Raw genomic sequence first — 18,216 nt, forward strand, 5'->3', positions numbered from 1 at the left:
AAGGCTCCCCTGCCTAAACGGGAAGTCCTGACTTAGTCAGTTCTTATCTCGGGACCTGGTCCAAGCCGGGCATCTCCACCAACTCTGTTGCCTTATCGGGCATCATCCTTGCAAGCTTCCTTGGCCCGGGAGCCTACCCAAGCTTGAAGCTTGACCACTGATATCTCGAGGATTGTCGTTCCGTCTCTCCTCAACGGCCTATTGTAAAGCTGGAGCTACACACAATGATTATCTCCCATGCCCAGAATGGCAATACTTTTGACCAAAGCTTATCTCTGACAGCCCTGCATTTTCCCAACTGACAGGATACATATCATGAAATGGCTTACCTTGGATGGAGGACAGCAACCTGTTCTCTATTCTCTCCGCCACAGGGAGGACAGCGCCCATCATCACCATGGCTGTCGCGCCCGCGACCGTTTCCAGTTCAGCACACGACCGAGAAGATGTGCATATTGACATCGATGACCTCGAGTTGAAGGCGCAGGGGTATGACCGGGCCATGCCTCGGCGGTTTAATCTTCTCTCCCTGATCTCGATGTCCTACGCCCTGCTTGCGACCTGGAACGGCTTTGGAAGTGCCTTTGGTACTGGATTTACCGAGGCTTCTTCTGCCGGTTCCATCTGGACCCTGACAATCGCTGCATTGATGACAGCCGTCACGGGCATTGGCATGGCTGAATTGGCAAGCGCATACCCTGTTGCCGGTGCACAGTACTATTGGTCTTATGTGGTTGCAACCCCCGAGTGGGGACCGTTCGCCTCATACATGTAGGTGAAAGCACTGGCATCTATCTGTGCCAGCTGACCGTGACTAGTTCCGCAGGTATCAGTACGTTGGGATGGTGGCTGGGCCTTGCCAGTGTGACAAACTTCATTGCGTCGGTACGGTTTGCACCACTCAAGTTCTCATTGATGGCTCTCAACCTGAAACTCGGTCTGTATCTCTGGTGATGGGTACGGTATTGCTGACTTTGCCCGGAACTCTAGATGATTACTGGTATTGCTGTTCTCAACCATCCAGATTATGTCATTGAGAGGTGGCATATCTGGCTGATATTTGTGGCCATCACTTGGTCAGCCATTGCGATGAATGTGTTCGGGACGAGGTGGCTTCCTCTATGGAACAAATTCATCCGTGCGGCTTTCCCTTTCAGCGTTCTAAGCAAGCACTGATCTGTGACCAGTTTTCTTCTCGGCGACAACGTTGATTGTCACGATGATCACGATTCTGGCTTGCGCTGCTCCCAAATTTCAGTCTGCCAAATTTGTTTTCTCCGACACGACCAACTCGACCGGCTGGCCAAATGATGGGCTCGCGTTCCTCCTGTGTCTCGTGAACGCCCTCTATGGTTTCCTTGGCGTAGATTGCGGTTCACATCTATGCGAAGAGATTCCAAGACCTACAGTCAATGTGCCGAAAGTGATTGTAAGTGCATTCGCGTCTTGGAGAAGACCTGCTCACGGATGTAGATGTACCCGGTCTTGATGGGATTCGTCACATGTAAGCCTAGGACACCAGGTATCGAAACACCCTGACGAGACGCAGGTTTTCCCTACGCAATTTCACTGTCCTTCGTGATTACCGACTTTGAAAAGGTCATTGCCACGCCAACCGGCCTCCCACTCATCGAAGTCTATTACCAGGCGACCGGCAGTAAAGCCGGCACTTCAATCCTAATGGTGGCATTTGCAATATGCTTCTTCGGGTGTGCCACAGCGAGTGTTACCAGTGCCAGCCGACAGATGTGGTCTGCCTCGAGGGACAACTGTTTCCCTTTCGCAAAGTATTGGAGACAAATCCATCCCCGCTGGCAAATGCCGGTGAACGCAGCATGTCTCGAGGGCACCTTGTTTCGGTGAGTGAGGTCCCCGTGTGTTTTATTAAGTGCTGACAGAATCGGAGCTGTACGGATTGATCTACTTGGGATCGTCAGCTGCGTTCGCTTCCATGGTGGGCGCCTGCATAGTCTTTCAAACGACCAGCTACGTCGTCCCGCAAGGCATTCTGGCGTGGCGAGGAAGAGACAAAGTCTTGCCACCAAGAGCATTGAATCTCGGCAAATTCGGCCTTCCGCTGAACGTCCTCGCTTGCGTCTGGGTCGTGTTCATTGATATCATTTACTGCCTTCCAGTATTCCGGCCGGTCACAGTCGGTAAGGTCTTCCTTCTCGCTGAGTAGCCTCATTACAGATGCTGTTATCGCTATCACCCGTTGGTATATGCACACGCTAATCAATCCTCGCAGAGAATATGAATTGGATCAGGTAGGTTGGGGCGGCTTCCTAGGAATACCGGCTACTAACAACGGATCAGTGTGGTGATTGTCGGTCTGGTGTCCTTCCTTCTACTCAACTGGGTGGTCTACCAGAGACACATCTTCAAAGGTCCGAATCTCAACATGGAGCTGCTTCAAGCCGCACGTCACGATGAGCTGCTTGGACATCGGACGATCGACGGGGTGCCCGTAGGAGATGACAATGGAATCCTCGAGGCACTTAGGCAGCGCTCTATTTCTCAGGATAAGAAGGCCTAACTAACTCGGGATAGAACAAAGCAGAATCGTATTGCCAGGCCTTGATTTGCTGGCGCGTCTAGGCTTGTCTGGGTGTGATAGTGTTCGTATGACTCCGTGATCGTGGTTCCAGATGCCATCCCCTGGTCCTCCTGTTTCCGTGCCTGTAGATGCGCGATAACGTCGTTCTGCTGCGGCCAAGTCGGAAATGGCAGGCTGGGCACAGGCCTAGACAGTAGATAGGGCCCAACAGCTTCAGATCGCGCCTCCCAATTGGACCGAGGCAGAAGCAAGATAACAGCCGTGCATCTCTCTTCCTGCTCCACCACCATCTTCTTTCTTCTGTGGCTCCTTCGTTCGGATGGCTATGAGGCATGTCACGCTCCTGCCGCAAAGCACGACAATAAAGAACTGAGGAGCTCAAGTCAACGCTAACAATGACCTCCATCCTGTCGCCCTTGCGGCCGCCTGGACATATGCCAACTCGCAGAACAAATTCCCTCGCCTTCGCCAAATCTGATTGTCATACGTGTGTTTCACTGAGGTTGCATTGTGATAGGCAGAGACCACGATGCTCGCAGTGCCAGGATGCGGGTCGATTGTGCCAGGGCTATTCGATGAAGTTGACATGGCAGCGGAATCACTCGGCAGACAACAAACCCCCCAAGGTCAAGGCCGGTATCTCTCAAGCGGGCACTCTAGATCAGCCCCGAGACGACAGTAGAGCTAGACTGTCATCAAATAACAGAGAAATCTCGAATGCAACCACGGCCTCACGAGAGTTCAAGTTTGTTGCTGGTCGACCAAGGAAACGACGAAAGAAGGACCATACGGCTGAAGATGTCGTGAAGCTCAAGTACCCCTTTGCCGTCAGCGAGCCAGGGGATCCTATGAGCTCAGAGTCTTTGCAAAGGTCAATGAGCCCATCACTCTCTCCGACCGAGTTTTGCAGTTCGCTGGCTCTGGCGCGGAAGACTTCATCCCCCCTGCCAGAACAAGCCATTTCCGCTGGCATTTGGCAATCCGCACTCTTAGAATCGGACACCGTCCCCGAGGTTCAGAACATTCACAGCCCGGACACTGAGAGTTTGGAGCACTGTCTGCAGATTCAGCAGTATACCGATTCTCCTGGAGCATGGAGCCAGCCCACGTCAGGGAGGACCACGGACTCATGGTCTGAAACGGGATACATGTCTGAGTCCGAATACGCGTATCAGGTCACTCCCTCCTATATTCCCCAGATATGCTTCCCGACACTCCACGACAAGTTCTCTGGTCTGCTCAACCTGTGTGCGTCCCGATCCACAGTAACTGAATCGGTAACTAGCTGACAGTGATTGTAGATGACGTTCAGTTCTGCAAATATCCGATCACCAATGACTTTGGTGTAAATCCATATCGATACAGGCCGGAGACGACCCAAGGATCACGGCATTTGTTGCACGCGATCCTGGCGATAACGTCGCATTTCAGGCTTCGATCACCTACCCAGCCGACGCCTCCGGCGGAAGCGCTGGCTCACAAGAACACGGCCATGGTGCTCTATCAATGCGCGTTGACGAAGACCGACCTGTACAACAACGGTCTCAGCCTGTTAGACACGGCACTGGCTCTTTGGCAACTTGAGGTGCGCTCCGTTTTGTGGTTATACTCCAGTGCTAATGAATTCGGTATGACAGGCGACCATCTCGGCCCTCAACATCTGGAGGTCTCACCTAACGGACGCGTACCAACTCCTCGAGCTCTGCGGCGGCCCGGAAAAATGGTCCTTCAACAAGCGAGCAAACGTCCAGGTGTCAATGGTCCTCTGGTAAGCTCTGCTCCGGAAAGAAATCCTCTCTTGAAGAGTACGGTTCAGGCGCTGATGGTCCAAGGTGGGACGCCATTGTAGCCATGCTCGCCCGCACAGAATGTATCCTCCCCTATACATACCTCGAAGCCGTCCTGCGACACGAAGGTCGGCAGCCCTGGACGTTCTACGAACTGAACGGCTGTCCGCGCGAACTCTTCGTCCCCATGACCCAGCTAGCGAACCTGTCGGCTCGGCGAGAGAGCAAGACTGCCACCCTCCTTGTCTCCCAAATCGAACAATCAGTGAAACGGTACGAGTATGCCGGAGCGGGCAGTGGGTTTTGTCCCGACAGCGAGACCGAGACCGAGACCGACGACGAAGAAGCCATGCATATCGAACGCGACAAATATCACTGCTGCGAGGGGTTTCGGTACGCCCTACTGATTTACATTCTGCGCGTCTTCACTGTCGCAAGGCAGAATCACGACGACCGGCATCAGAAACTGCAGGCCACAACCCAATCGAGGATATCATTCCTGTCACGCGTCTGCCTCGACCATGTGGCAGCCTGTCGGTCTACCTCGCTGATCCAGAAACAGCTTTTGTTCCCCGTGTTCATCGCCGGCTGCGAGACTCGCACCCTGACGCACCGCGAGTTCGCCGCCGAATACTGCAGGCGGTGGTTCCGCAAGTTCGGATACCAGATGTACATGACCGTGTTGGACGTGATGGAAGCCGTGTGGACCGAACAGGATACCGGCAACGAAGACTTCTGGTGGGGAGACGAGCTTGACGCCCGACGCGCAAAGGAGGGAGAGTTTGTACAATTCTGCTTTGGATGAGCCGCGGCGCGAAGCACTGTTCTTGAATTCGCTGTTTTTCTTCATCATCAATGAATGGTGTTGTCGTTCGGTTGGCGAACAACAACTTTGACCTTCTGCACATCTCCCGCTCGCGACTTTGACGGCTGCAGCATTCGTTTCCTGACTAATACAGTAATTCCCGAGTCATTTTCAATACAGCGACAGCAGACAGCATATCAACCTTGGGTGGAGGATCTGCGTGCTTTTCCAACAGACATTTCTGCTCTGCTTGCTCTGCTCTGCTATGCCGCAATCCATACGTCCATCGATCGATCGATCCATTCAACCAACGATCCCGCAGAACATAACTGTTATGACATTTCCCGGCAGGAGTTAACGTCCGTGTACACGACGAATATCTGGGCCTGAGCCAGGACCTGCTCATTCCCAGCTCGCACGCAGTCACATCCACATCCACGTCCTCACCAAGCCCCGATCAGTCATCACGGCATGTCGAATGAGTGGCCGCGTGGGCGAGCGGGCAACTGGTAGCATACCCGGTCGCGAAATCCACGACATGAATCCCGGCCTCCTCGAGCTCGGCTCTCGCGCACTCGTTGTCCAACGTGATTTTTGCGCTCTGTTCTATTTTTTCCACCGTTGTGCGGCGGGCGCGCTTTGTCTTTGGGGTACCGTTGGTGAGACTGCCGTTGCTGCTGCTGCTGCTGTTGTCGCTGTCGCTGTCGTCGTGTACAGAAGCCGAGTCAATCGCAGGTACTGATGAAGGTATGCTGCCGTTCTGAGGAGACGGTCCAATGGCCCAGAGAGATGAATGTGGAAACGTGCTCTGAGACGATGAAGACAAAAATGAAGATGATATCGCGTCGATTGCTGGGCCTGGTCCATTCTTCGCACTGTTATCCGGGTCCGACTTGGTCTCGGTCTCGGTCTCGATCTTGCGCGTGATGTCAGAGGACCTTTTCACGTCATCGTCATCGTCGACGCTGTCTCTGCTGCTGTTGCCGTGGCTGTCGTTGTTCCCTTCGCCTTGCGACTCATCGGTCCTTGAACGTCGTTGTACGGATCCCCCAGAGTGGTCACATGTTTTAGCGGATTCGACTTCAACCCCTGATGTCGGAGTTGGCGTCAAATGCGAGTGCGAGTGCAAGCAAGGAATCTGTCCGCCGGGGCTGCTGCTGCTGCCGTCAAAGCTAGTGTTGTTGTCGTTGCTGACCATATTGCTGTCGCCATTGCTTTCCTGTCGTCCCATATTAACCGGAGTCTCGTCCTTGTTCTTGTATTCGTGCTCGTGCTCGTGTCTGGCCAAGCGTCGGGCGTGGAATCCTCGGAACAATCCTCTCAGGAAGTCCCGTCGTCGATTTTGCTGTCGTTCGTTTCCCCAGGCTCGGTCTCGGTCTCGATTTGGCTGTTGTGGCATGTGGCATGTGGCATGTAATATGTGCTTGACTCGTGGAGGGTGTCTGGATCGTTCACCGAACGAGCGAGGGAGCGAGCGAGTAGGTGAGTGAGGGAGTGAGCGAGTGAATGAATGACTGAGTGAGTGAGTGACTCAGGCGACAGGGTTAAGGGTAGATTAATTGGCGACAGTCCCTGCACGCCGAGCGTAAGACACGGTCGACAACAGCGATGTGAATGTGAATGTGAATCTGGATTTGAACATGGCTTTGCGTTGCGTCTTGTCTGAATAATTACAGTACTGAGAAGTAGTTTGGCTGGTGGCGAGTCATTGATTGAGAGATTTGTTCTTTCAAAAAGTCTCACAGACTCGCAGTTTTGTCTCACAGTCTCGGATTTCAAGGGCCGAAGACAGACAGTAAAGCCCACAATATTGAGATCGGGGTGTGAATATCAAGACCTAAACACGTGCCGGTGTGGCAGTATTGTAAGTCATGTCAACGATGGAATGGGTGGGAAACGTAACATTCATGCTGTCCACTGCTTGCCACTGCCTGTTACTGCCACTCTCATTGACAATGCCCTTCAGTCAGTGACAGTGACAGTGATCGTGATCGTGATTATGGTTGTGATCGTGATGTACTACCTGCGGACAATATCCTTTTATATAGATGATGAACGAAAAGCACTGTCAATTTGTCACTGTCTGGCCTCATCCGGTCCGTGTTGGATCGACGAGTCGGAAGATCAAAAGACAAACTCGACGCATACCTGTTCATTCGCGTGCCTAGACTGATGGGGTACGTTGCATAGAGACCGGTATCATTATCTTTTGACCTTGGAGCTTGCGGCACAGCACTGCTGTCCGTTCAGTCAATGTCGGTTTGGGGTACATATGTAGTCCATAGCGCTCAAGTTTCAAAGTAGTTCATGAAGCCTCCTGATTCCCGAAACGCATGCCCCACCCTCTTGGGTCCCGAAGAGGTTGTTATGTCGGTGTGTTCCTCTGGATCGATCAACAAGCTGTACTGTGTATCTCTCCCTTGATGGTTGAGGATATCTCAGGTCGGTCATGTGATGGTAGAGCACTCTTAGCTCCGTCCTGCGACACTCAAGGTGAGCTGTCCATGAATAAACAATCAAAGTCCCGACAGACCGCAGCAAGCAGAGGCGCGGTGGTGACTGCTTGCGAGACCCAAGTCCGGTGATATTTGCAATCCCGTCCACAGAAGTTTAGGCGCAGTGCGTGATGTTGTGGAAGGGGCAAATCTGTCGCTCGTAGTCGAGTAACTCGGAACCATCGACTCAAGTCAACCTTGAAGCTTCTGCCATGTCAAGCAGCGTGATGGTCGTCTCCGGTAAGTTGGTTAAAAAACCTGGGCACGGTGACTGAGTCATTCATCGCATGTGGTGCCGGGCAACCCCAAGTCTTCATCTCTTCTAGATCTTCAATGTGTTTCTTTGATGACGCCCGACGCACACCAGCTGGCAGGAGCACGTCTAATGCAGCTCCAGGCCATGTCGAGGGAGCCGTATTTCCGACGTAATGAATGAGATATCTCATTTCAGTCCCCTAGCAGCCCGTGATGCCTCAAGACAGATCATGACATCTGATCCGACCGAGTTTGACAGCCCATCGTGATGTGATGTGGTGTGATGTTGTGCGAATGGCGAATGTCCCTTCGATCCATTCTCAAGCTCCCAGCAGTCCCGTCCTCTCACTCACTCCCACTGCCGCTCCCCTTATCACTCGTAATCGCACCTGTACTCACACTCAGACTCGTGCTGACACTCCCACTAGCCTCGCGCTCCAATCTCTCTTCCTCCTTCTTCTTGGTTCGTGCGGTCATCCTGTCTATCGCCTTGCGTCGGGTTGGACTCCACTTCGCGACCTCTCCGGCATAATATAATCGGTAAGCGACGTCATTGTTGTTCATGCCTGGCTTGACGGATTTGAAAGTATATACCAGACCGAATGCTGGGTCGAGAACAGGTTCGGCAACCATATCCAAGCCCTTTTTGCGGAGCTGATTGCTGAGAGTCTGAATTGGGTTGGTCGAACGGCGTGACATTTTGTGAATCATCGAGGTTGGTGGTTATTCTGAGGTGGAGGGATGATGAGACCAAGCTAAGCTGCAAATGACGTGAAGCTCATGAAAGCTGAAGCTCTGAAGCGCTGGAGGACAAACGGTGTATATATTACCTCTGTGCTTGAGCGACACGTGATCGGCGTTCCAAGTGTCAGTGCGACGCCGAACTTCCGCCGACTGCGAATCGCCTGAAAATTTCTCGTTCTCGCTTTCACGAATCAAGCCTGTGTGCGGAGTGACGTCTAGACAGTCTTCGGCCCGGAGAGGCTGGTCCGGGTTCTCACTGTACAAAGGCTCTACTAGTTGATCAGCAACGCGCTCAATAGTGTCCAACGTTACATACCATATCCAAAACTCCCTTTATAGTCTTATTTTCGCTCCCAGCCCTTTCCCTTCGAACCAGAGGTTTTCCTGCCATCGGCCCATCCGTACCCCAACATCGGCTTTGGCGTCCAATTTTAACGTCCCGCCGAGAGCGTCTCTGATGGTGCCCAAAGCATTGCCGCCCCATTCAACTGGCAGTCTAGGAGTTAGGTTCTCTCCTGGCTCGATTGCGAAAGGATATTCGTAGCTTATCGTGCCGACTTCGGAGCCATTGTAGTAGGCAGAGGCAGCAATGCTCGTGACGTAAAACGCAAGCGGCGACACCAGAATGAACGTCGCAGTGGAAGAAAACAGATGCATCTGTTCCGTCAGCTAGATCTCACAGATACTCGGACACGTACCGTTGTCTCCTTCAGTGGACGGGATATGATGTGCGGGGTTGGCACCGTCATCTCCATTTTTATGTCAGGGAAATTCGGGATAGACCCAGGATGGCTCTTGATGGTCAAACTGGTATTATATCCTGAAATATATTGAGAGAGCCATTCGGACCCAATTTTGCCCGTTTCCCAAGATGCTCGTGCAGTGAGATTGTTGGGCCCCGGGACGATATGCTGATCAGATACCCATGCATATCCAACTCGGGTATCGTTCACATAAATGCTGACATTGCAGTAGGGGATAGTCGCCGAGTATTCGGTGGGATTCGTTGCATTAACCCTTGCCTGCAGAGTTAATGACGTTTCCGTTGAGTCGACGATTTCCAAACCTTTTACTTCGGGTTGCGGCATCGCGAAGTCGCCACCGCGTATCGGCTTGATGAAGATCTCGCCTTTGGCTGGGATTCTTCGAACCACAAACTCCCCAAGAGCGGTTGAGGTGTCGACGTCGACGGTCGCTTGCACTCCGAGTGATGCTCCTTGGCCGAATACCAAGGCCTGTACCACCTCCGAGAAGAGGTCGTCATTCTGGATTTCCAATGGGGCATCCTTGACAATCGACTGGATCAAGAGATCACCATCCACTTTAGTGGCATTCGCCGCTTGCCACTTAGATAGATCCAGTCTCCCTAACAATTCACCCTTGTAGAAGACATTGCCATCTGCTTTGACTCTATTGACATCCATGTTGACATTCATCTCAGCTGGCAACCCGACCAAAACTTTCACGACCGCTGACAATTTCGGATATGATTCTGTCATTGGGTCGGGAAGAGAGAAATGCACATCAGCCAGAGAGAAGTTCTTGATCAGATTGTCGAACGGGTGACCAGGCAGTGAAAATGGCACCATCGTGTCCCGGAGTATCTCGCCAATCCATGCAGGCGTGTTCGGATCTTGTTCAGCACCACGGATGTAAACAGTGGTGTCCCGTCCAGCAAGGTAATCGCCCACGAAGCTGTCCAGCGGCGAGGACTTCGAGCCAGGGCACACTTCGGTCAGAGACGTGGGTAATTGCTTGACTAGACCGACCACGCTTGCGCTGATGTTTTGTTTGGGCAATATATGGATAATGTCGGTACTGGCCGTCCCCAAGCGGAGGTAATCTTGTTTACAGTCCGGCAGGAGGACCTCGAAAGCTAAAGAAGGAACGTCAAACTTGACGGGATAATGATTCATCACAGACACCACTGCCATAGCTTTGATGCCTTCCGGATGTCCAGGCATGCCGTATTCGGCAAATCGCAGTTCGTGGAGATCAGGTTGGGGCACTGGCGGCACATCTTTCCCCTGGAATTGCAGAGTCTGTGAGACGGTCTGCTTGCCTAGCTTGATCAGACCACTTTGGACTGGGACAGTCGCCACGGCGTTGACAATGACTTGGTCGAGCTTGTGATCCATAAAATCCTTTGCCAGTCTGCGCACACCATCCACGTCGCCGGGCTCGAGATCAGCAAAGATATCAAGATGGTTGTAATGGTGGTTGCGGATATTGACCTGAACGGGGGGAATTGTGACGGTTCCTAGCAGGACGTTGTCATATTGTGGTAGATAAACGTGGACTTCAGACTCTCCGCTCTTGACCTCCTTCGCGATCCAGGTGCCGAATTTCCCCAAGCGTCTCGTTGCTCCGTTGCGGACCCTCGAAGCGTCCATATAAAAATCGCCTTGCACTCTGGCGCGAACGCCGAGGCTGGTGAAAGAATCGATCGACAGCCTAGTCGGCTCGAACACGACACTCTCTTTCGCATACTCCTCGATAACCGATGGCAGAGTGAGTCCAAAACATATCAACACCACGGCCAGGCACAGCACCGTCAACGCTACGATGGTAGGCCATTTCCTCTGCTTTTTTGACCTTGGCGTCTCCGAAGAGTCCGATATCGAAGGCAGAACCTCGCCGTTGGCTTGATGAGAGTAGTTTGATCGGGCATCGTCTTCAGGCCTCGAGAGAAGAGGAGTCCGTTCGGAGGACTGCGGGGACGTCTGTCGCGAAGACATGGTGAGCAGGCGGGCGGCTGCTCCTGAGAGCCAGTTCAGGACATCGATGAGCGCAGGGAAGAGCGAGGAAACAACAGCGAGTGAAAGTGGTGGTGAAACTTCAAGGAATGGTGACGAACATGAAACGAGGCAACACAATTGGCAGCTTCTCTGCAGCCTTCCAGTGGAACGTTGAGCATGACGGCCACAATCTGCAGGAACCCTCACCCGCAACGGGCCAGCCAACGACCAGCCTAACGCACATGCTCTGCGTTGCGCCCGCCCTCTCCAACTAGAAGGTAGTCCGAGCCAGTCAGCTTTGCTAGCGCCTATCGAGCCATTAACACACCATGTACCTAAGCTTTGAGGCAGCACGACCTTCGCCTTGACTACGTTCTACCTTATTCACACCTTCGTACTCCCAATGGATTGGTTGAAATGTTACTGAACAGGGTTCCCGTACACCAGTCGCTCGGCGCAGAGTCTCCGCTATCCGATATATGGCTATTCGACATCTGACCTAACAATGTTTTCGGATCCATGATGGCCGACAGGTCGCGCTACACTGCGAAATGATACAATCCGAGTCGGTTGGATGCCAACACTAGAGAAAAGCTTGCCATGAAAGAATGGGTCAAGATACCTCTAGCAGTCAAGGCATAGACTGGAGATCCAATATTGGTGAAGGCGACGAGCGGGCGAGTCCTGCTGGACTGATTTCTAAAGCATGTACAGGGTACTCCAGCGTAAGTAAACAGTATTATCTACGCACAGACACAGAAGAAGTTCAGCCTTGAAGCGTCATCGCCCAGAAATCCTGGTCAACGCCGTGACGTCCCTGAAACCTCAGGACACCATACGCTCAAAGTCGAAGCAATCGGCGTAAGTTGTCTTGGGATTGTCAAACTTGAATCTCCTCAATCAGGGTCTTCTGGGTCCGATACTCCTTCGCCGCCACTTCCTCATGCGATAATCTATATCAGCGGGACGTGTTCGGCTCTACTCTCGCAGTGGATGCAATCACGGAGAGGTGATCCTGAAGAGTGCCAAATATAACAAGGTGGAGCTGGTGGTCTGGCTGTGCGCCTTTTCCGCCTCTGCTACTTCAAATCTACAAGGACCGAGATGGAATCTGGACAATCACTTCTGTAATCACGCCGCGATATCGACGTCTCCATTACTTCGACCGCCCTCTAGAGAATCCCACATCTATTTCATCGCAATCAGGCCGGTTTGAGATACGAGACCGGATTTGACACTCGACTCCCGACTCTTGATCCTTGCACAGGTCGATCTCTAGTACCTCCCCCCGTCACCCGGTCCCGATACTCCACAACTACGCGCCATCTCGCGCCGCATGCCCAGGCACAGGGACAGTCTCGCAGTCAACCAAGTTAGATGACCGGCCCGGCCTCCTCCCTGAACTTCTTGGTGCCCAACATGCTCGTATCATACCCATGCTGCTCCAAATAGCGCTTGAACCTCTCGTCCTCTTCCTCAATCATATCCTGCCCCACCTTCGGCAGGCCAAAATAGGCCACAACGGCGCTGAAGAGGCACAAGCTACTGCTGACCCAGAAGGGATATTGGCCCTGCTTGATCGGGTCGTCGCCCGCGGCATCGATCAACAACGGGAAAACGTACGTGCCCACGAAGGCTCCGACTTTGCCCCACGCAGCCGCGACGCCGTAGAACTGGCCGCGGATCGGGGTCGAGGAGAGCTTGGAGGCGAAGAGGCCGATGTTGTCGCCCGGGCCGACCTCTCCTAGGGCCATAAAGATGCCAGTCAGGATGATGAAGCCCGCGACGCGGGACGGCTGGTTCAGCTCGCCGTATGCGCCCGTCATGGCGAATCCGACAATACCTTGCAAGGAGACGCCGGCGATGAGGCACCATTTGGGGCCGATCCAGTCGGCGAGGAAAGCGCCAATCAGGGCTCCGGGGAGCCAGAAGCTGTTGATCGCGGTCGCCATGCCGAAGGACTTCCAGAGGGGAGCGTCGTTGGGGAGGATGAACACGAGCCACGAGGACGCAAAAATTCCGAACGAGTAGGCGGAGAAGTTCTGCGATTCACGTTAAGAAAAGGGCGTTTTGTCTCACGGATACGGCAGCTACTCACGTAGACGAACCAGATGATCGATATCACCGTGCACCTCCACCAGTAGAACTTGACGATCAACCAGACGGGGAACTTGTGCATCTTATTGCGGTTGTATTGTTCTGGTTCCTGGAGCTTGAAACTGCAGTGGAAAGGGGATAACGTCAGTATACCGGTGATTTGATTTGGCAATGTAACGTCAATGGCGGCGTACCGAAGATAGATGAGACTCAAGGGCGGGATGGCCCCCAGTGCCAGGCAAATCCTCCACGCCGCACGCAAATGGTTCTCACCCGTGGCAAGCACGACAATCATAGGCACGAATGCACTGACGACGAACCCCAGGTCGATTTGAAAGTCTGTAGCCAGAATGAACCATCGGTTGCGGTGGCCCTTCTTCAGCTCTCCGGTGGATTCTGCGGCGCCAACTGAGCCGGCAGGGCTATGGATGCCGTTAGCGACTCGCAAGGATAAGGGCCAGAGAGAGTTACTATTCTCCTCCGATACCTAGACCGATCAGGAATCGGTAGGCTGAGAGCGCCGCGAAGAGACCGTGCGTGCTCCCGCCTGCACCATACGCTCCGGCGCAAAGGATCGAGAACAAGATGAGGACTGGTATCAGAGGTTAGGTCCATATGACAGTCGTGAATAGTACTTCAAGCGCGCTTACTGATGGTTGAGATGAGCAGCGTGTTGCGTCGAGACCAATGGTCACTCAAAACTCCAAAGAAGAGATGCCCAACCACGGTGCCGGCAAACGCGATGCTAGGAACAGCACTCCTGTACGAAGAAGCTGTATACTGCTCCCCATAGATGATCTGCAGCATGGTCGATACCGAACCGATGACGCCGTTGAGATAGCCATCAGAGAATAAACCTGCTCCGCAAGCAATTACGGGCCACGAGCGCTCCCACCGGCCTTTGGGCACTTCAGCAAGAGGACCGGTGTAGACAGCGGAATCTCGTTCGTGGTCGGCGTCGTGGTCGCTGGAAGCAGGGAGCTTCGACTCCTGTACGCTCTTGTCGTAGTCCATCGCGTCGAGGCCCTTACCTAGGACGGAATGAGACCTCTCCGGTGTGTTCACCCAAGTGGTCGAGAGATAGTTGAAAGTGACAGGTCAGCATCCAGCTGTTGGCGATCCCGCATTATATTGTTCTTTCACACCAACACGAGGCACCTCCGGGAGGCGCCCTCGCGACCGCCACCAACCCGCCGACGAAATTTTTCCGAAGGTCGATCGATGTAGCATCTGGCTTCCAACATCCAGGAAGAGGAAGGAAACCTCTAGGGGTGGGCTTCGGTTGGAGCCAATCAGGTGCGAGCATCCACGCACACCTCTGATGGTCATCTTATCCCGCGACGGACATGTTCGCTTGCGGCGACGTTGACTGCAGTCTCATAGGTCAATTGCCTCGATAAGATGTACTTCACGTGGTGGCGTGCCGAGAAGAGGAATTGAGAGCTTCTTCGAATGCATACCACACGTGGCACATACTCGTGGAGAACGTGGAATGGGCGACCGAGACTGGCTGTCGGTAATGCGGCATGCACAGCACTTGGGTCGAAAGAAGAAGAGATCTAGAACCCTTCAGTTCCATGGTTCTAGTAGGCGGGTCATGATTCCGGGAATAATGTTGAAGGAATCTATCTCAGCTGTCCTCTGCAGCTGTTCGATCAAGCAAGACGGATCGCTGCGCTGCTAGCTGTTCCGTCTTGGCCTCGGAAAGACTAACGGTATGTTGGCTAATCATAGTAGTTCTGGACCTTGAGCCCGTTGAAGTCGAACGACGTCCCTTCGCGCTTCGTTATAACGGTCTTGTGATGGACATCCTTGACTCTAGCTCGCACGTACTCAGTCCCCGTGGGCACTTTCTTGTTGGGATCCTTGTCGTCATCGGTCAAAAGACCAAGGCGATCGAGAAGGGGAGATGGCACTGCCCTCATTGGTGTCTGCGGACCAGGGCGACAGAAGTAGAGCAAGCCCAGCCGGGGGATGTTCATTTGATCCTTGGGCGGAGTAACGACTCGGTGGATAGTCGACTTGATGAAGCCTGTAGACTCGTTAGCGGTGTTGCCAGTCCGTAGAACAACGAAGATTCACCTTTGGTAAGGAAGGACAAAGTATCGGCGGCGTTGCAGGTTATTCCACCCTGGACAGGCTTGACCCATTTCCATTCTCCTTCAGGGGTACGGATCTGCAACCCGGCGACGTGCTGAGAGAACAGCAAAGTCAGACTGCCAAAGTCGGTGTGACCTCCCTTGCTGTAATTCTGTGCCTTGTCCCATTCTTCCTGAGTCCTAACGTTGTAGATCATGTATCGAAGATGATCGTCCGATTCCTGCTCGTAAGCATGAGCGTCCACCAAATAGTTCTCTGGCAACTCGAGGATAATGGCAATCAGGACAAATAGCTTCCGAAGGACTTTGTCCCACAGTTCTCGGTGAAAAGCAGAGATTTCCTCCCAATTCTCGCGAACAATCTGGTGCTTAGGAACGTCCTTTAGAGCCTCTATCGGCTTTTGAATATTGAGCTGTGCAGTGTGAGAGCCTGAGCATTGTAGTAGGAGTGACGCGTACCATTTCAACGTTGTCCTTGACGCCGGTATCACCGATCCATCGAGAGTTCTCTCTATATCCGAAATACTCCCCCTCAGCAAAGTTGCAGGGAAAGAAGCGCTTTTCTTCAAGTGATTGCTTGAAGAATGTGTTGCCGAAACTGAACTGTCGTAGGACCTTGTTGTCATCAATGCCACTGTTGACCACAGTCCAGAAGCCAACCCTAGTGGCAGCATCATAGAGCTGCTTGGCAAGCTCTTCCTTGCCCCCAGGCTCGTCGAAGCGAGAAAGATCGATTGTGGTGAGCGGTGCCCATTCAAGATCCTCGGTTGTGTATTGTGGGCGACTCCATGGCTTGACCAGGATGTTCTGAGCCGCCTGAGCCAGCGGCTTGATGTCGATAGCAGACGGCGCCATGCTTCAAGGATGGTCTTGGTGTCGAACCTGGGAGATGAGTGCCGTTCCTTTCACGAGGCTCCTCTGCGATACGATCAGTAAATCGAAATAGTATCCAAGCTCAAGCAATATAAGCATCGGCTATCAAAAGTGCGGGGTCATCAACAATCGGCCAACCGCGCTGCATGATGGCGTGCTTTCTTCGGGTAAGACGTGCTCCTTCAAATCAGAATATCACTGTGGTGATCGATGCTCGAGCATTAATAATGTTGCTGGACTTCTCCGAGACCATTTCCCTTGACGTGCGGGCGGTTGGTTTCCTTGACATCTCTTATCTTGAAGCGTCCCGAGGGTCAATGACAACCGCGGAAGCACTCGTGCCTCACCAGCAGGTTAGAACACCCTCCACGACAGCAGCACTAAGTCCTGTATTAGAAAAGCTTGTCGATCCCGGCACGGTCACAATTCTGCTCCGGCACTTACGGCGACGACACGTAGCAATGCTTGACAAGGTTACTCTTGTGGTCAAGCACAAGACATACATAGCCCATGACGCTGGAAGAATCGGACTATCCCACGGTGGGTGTTTGCGAAAGGGCTTCTCCGGGAGGCTGGAGGTGCTCGTTCCACGACCTGCGAGGTACAAGGTGACGATGTGTACGGGGAAAGTGGATTTGAGATTCTGAGCATGACCAAAACGCGAAGGAGTTGGACACCGTCACCAAAGTTTGCACTGTTTGCACTATTTTTACTATTTGCACCTTCTTTTGGGAGTTTGGTCTGTTTGCAACGTTGGGATGAGCATTCCCGGGCGTGAACTAAGAAACCAAGCTTGCAAGCAATTTCCAGAAGTTTTGTCGCTTCTACGACGCAGCAGTGTTGATCCTCTCACACCAAAAATCAACGCACTGAGTATGTGATTGGAGTCCGGGTCCGCAGTGAAAATGGTTGTTGGCCCCGTCATCTGGCTGGCCGGCAAAAGAGTGTTATGTGGTTGCAAGCCTCGAAATAATCACACCAGAATGACCTGCTATTCTTGACTGGCAACCTGTTCAAGGGCACGCGGAGATTACGGTTTGCTAGTCTCTGAACTGAAAGTCCTCACTTGGTCTGCGTGATTGTGCCTGCTTCGAGACCAGCCCGCATCAATGGATTCTCAGTTCCACTAGCCCTGGGCGTATACGTACCCCTCAACGTCCACCGAACCCGCGTTTCTGATAGAAGCCGTGCCGGCCAACCGAAGAAACGACGCAAACCGGACGATCACCTTCAGGATTATGCTTCACCCTCTCTAGTCCTTTCTGCACAAGTCCTCTGCCGGACCCTCTTCCCTGGTAGATGGGACGCATCCCAATGACTCCCAGTGACCAGCGGGTTAGTCGATCGCGGGCGCTGAATAAAGGAGCCACAAAAGGCAGCGTGTGAGGCAAGAAATTCCAGAACGTAAGTGGGTCCTGCTCATTTACTGTCATAGGAGTCTCTGCTGGAATGGGAAACGACGTCGCCGTAGAGTGAAAAATCTTGAAAGCAGTGGTTTTATCAGAAGACCTGGCACGAAGAATCACTATTCAGCTCTTGAACACGACAAGGTATTGTCATTCTTACAGTACGAGGAGCCCACCATGCCCCTATCCCATATACATGCTCTCATCCCCTGGCCCCCTGGACAAACCCTGTGGCGATTCCCTCTTCTCACTCTTAGGCAGCAAATGGGAGTGGTCATTCGGTCTCCGCCCAGCACCATCATCGCTCGTTTGATACGACTTCAAGAAGACTTTGTGCTTACTAGTCGTACCACTGGACCT

At 53.0% G+C, this 18,216-nt stretch overlaps 8 protein-coding genes across 8 annotated transcripts; 2 read left to right on the plus strand and 6 right to left on the minus strand.

Moving 5' to 3' along the window:
- Window positions 1–397: 397 nt before the first annotated feature.
- G647_06765 (uncharacterized protein) lies at window positions 398–2,536 on the plus strand (the record flags this gene model as incomplete). Its single annotated transcript, XM_008731084.1, has 8 exons — window positions 398–771; window positions 819–885; window positions 991–1,138; window positions 1,188–1,429; window positions 1,474–1,504; window positions 1,550–1,837; window positions 1,890–2,178; window positions 2,317–2,536. The coding sequence occupies 8 exons, from the start codon at window positions 398–400 to the stop codon at window positions 2,534–2,536; spliced, it is 1,659 nt and encodes a 552-aa protein (XP_008729306.1).
- A 596-nt stretch (window positions 2,537–3,132) lies between these two features.
- On the plus strand, window positions 3,133–5,149 carry G647_06766 (uncharacterized protein; the record flags this gene model as incomplete). The annotated part of the gene is made up of 4 exons (XM_008731085.1): window positions 3,133–3,805; window positions 3,859–4,142; window positions 4,195–4,325; window positions 4,390–5,149. 4 exons carry the CDS (start codon window positions 3,133–3,135, stop codon window positions 5,147–5,149), a joined length of 1,848 nt encoding a protein of 615 aa, XP_008729307.1.
- Window positions 5,150–5,606: 457 nt separating this feature from the next.
- G647_06767 (uncharacterized protein) lies at window positions 5,607–6,548 on the minus strand (the record flags this gene model as incomplete). The annotated part of the gene is made up of 1 exon (XM_008731086.1): window positions 5,607–6,548. One exon carries the CDS (start codon window positions 6,546–6,548, stop codon window positions 5,607–5,609), a length of 942 nt encoding a protein of 313 aa, XP_008729308.1.
- A 1,696-nt stretch (window positions 6,549–8,244) lies between these two features.
- On the minus strand, window positions 8,245–8,598 carry G647_06768 (uncharacterized protein; the record flags this gene model as incomplete). Its single annotated transcript, XM_008731087.1, has 1 exon — window positions 8,245–8,598. The coding sequence occupies one exon, from the start codon at window positions 8,596–8,598 to the stop codon at window positions 8,245–8,247; it is 354 nt and encodes a 117-aa protein (XP_008729309.1).
- Window positions 8,599–8,976: 378 nt separating this feature from the next.
- Window positions 8,977–11,381, minus strand: G647_06769 (uncharacterized protein; the record flags this gene model as incomplete). The annotated part of the gene is made up of 2 exons (XM_008731088.1): window positions 8,977–9,300; window positions 9,342–11,381. 2 exons carry the CDS (start codon window positions 11,379–11,381, stop codon window positions 8,977–8,979), a joined length of 2,364 nt encoding a protein of 787 aa, XP_008729310.1.
- Window positions 11,382–12,754: 1,373 nt separating this feature from the next.
- G647_06770 (uncharacterized protein) lies at window positions 12,755–14,492 on the minus strand (the record flags this gene model as incomplete). The annotated part of the gene is made up of 5 exons (XM_008731089.1): window positions 12,755–13,423; window positions 13,480–13,600; window positions 13,673–13,900; window positions 13,950–14,070; window positions 14,129–14,492. 5 exons carry the CDS (start codon window positions 14,490–14,492, stop codon window positions 12,755–12,757), a joined length of 1,503 nt encoding a protein of 500 aa, XP_008729311.1.
- A 710-nt stretch (window positions 14,493–15,202) lies between these two features.
- G647_06771 (uncharacterized protein) lies at window positions 15,203–16,432 on the minus strand (the record flags this gene model as incomplete). Its single annotated transcript, XM_008731090.1, has 3 exons — window positions 15,203–15,510; window positions 15,561–15,990; window positions 16,037–16,432. 3 exons carry the CDS (start codon window positions 16,430–16,432, stop codon window positions 15,203–15,205), a joined length of 1,134 nt encoding a protein of 377 aa, XP_008729312.1.
- Window positions 16,433–17,613: 1,181 nt separating this feature from the next.
- Window positions 17,614–17,961, minus strand: G647_06772 (uncharacterized protein; the record flags this gene model as incomplete). Its single annotated transcript, XM_008731091.1, has 1 exon — window positions 17,614–17,961. A coding segment is annotated over one exon (348 nt), but the record flags the coding sequence as incomplete, so codon positions are not given.
- Between the last annotated feature and the right edge of the window lie 255 nt (window positions 17,962–18,216).

The sequence above is a fragment of the Cladophialophora carrionii genome, assembly GCF_000365165.1.
Source record: "Cladophialophora carrionii CBS 160.54 unplaced genomic scaffold supercont1.5, whole genome shotgun sequence".
Classification (NCBI taxonomy): domain Eukaryota; kingdom Fungi; phylum Ascomycota; class Eurotiomycetes; order Chaetothyriales; family Herpotrichiellaceae; genus Cladophialophora; species Cladophialophora carrionii.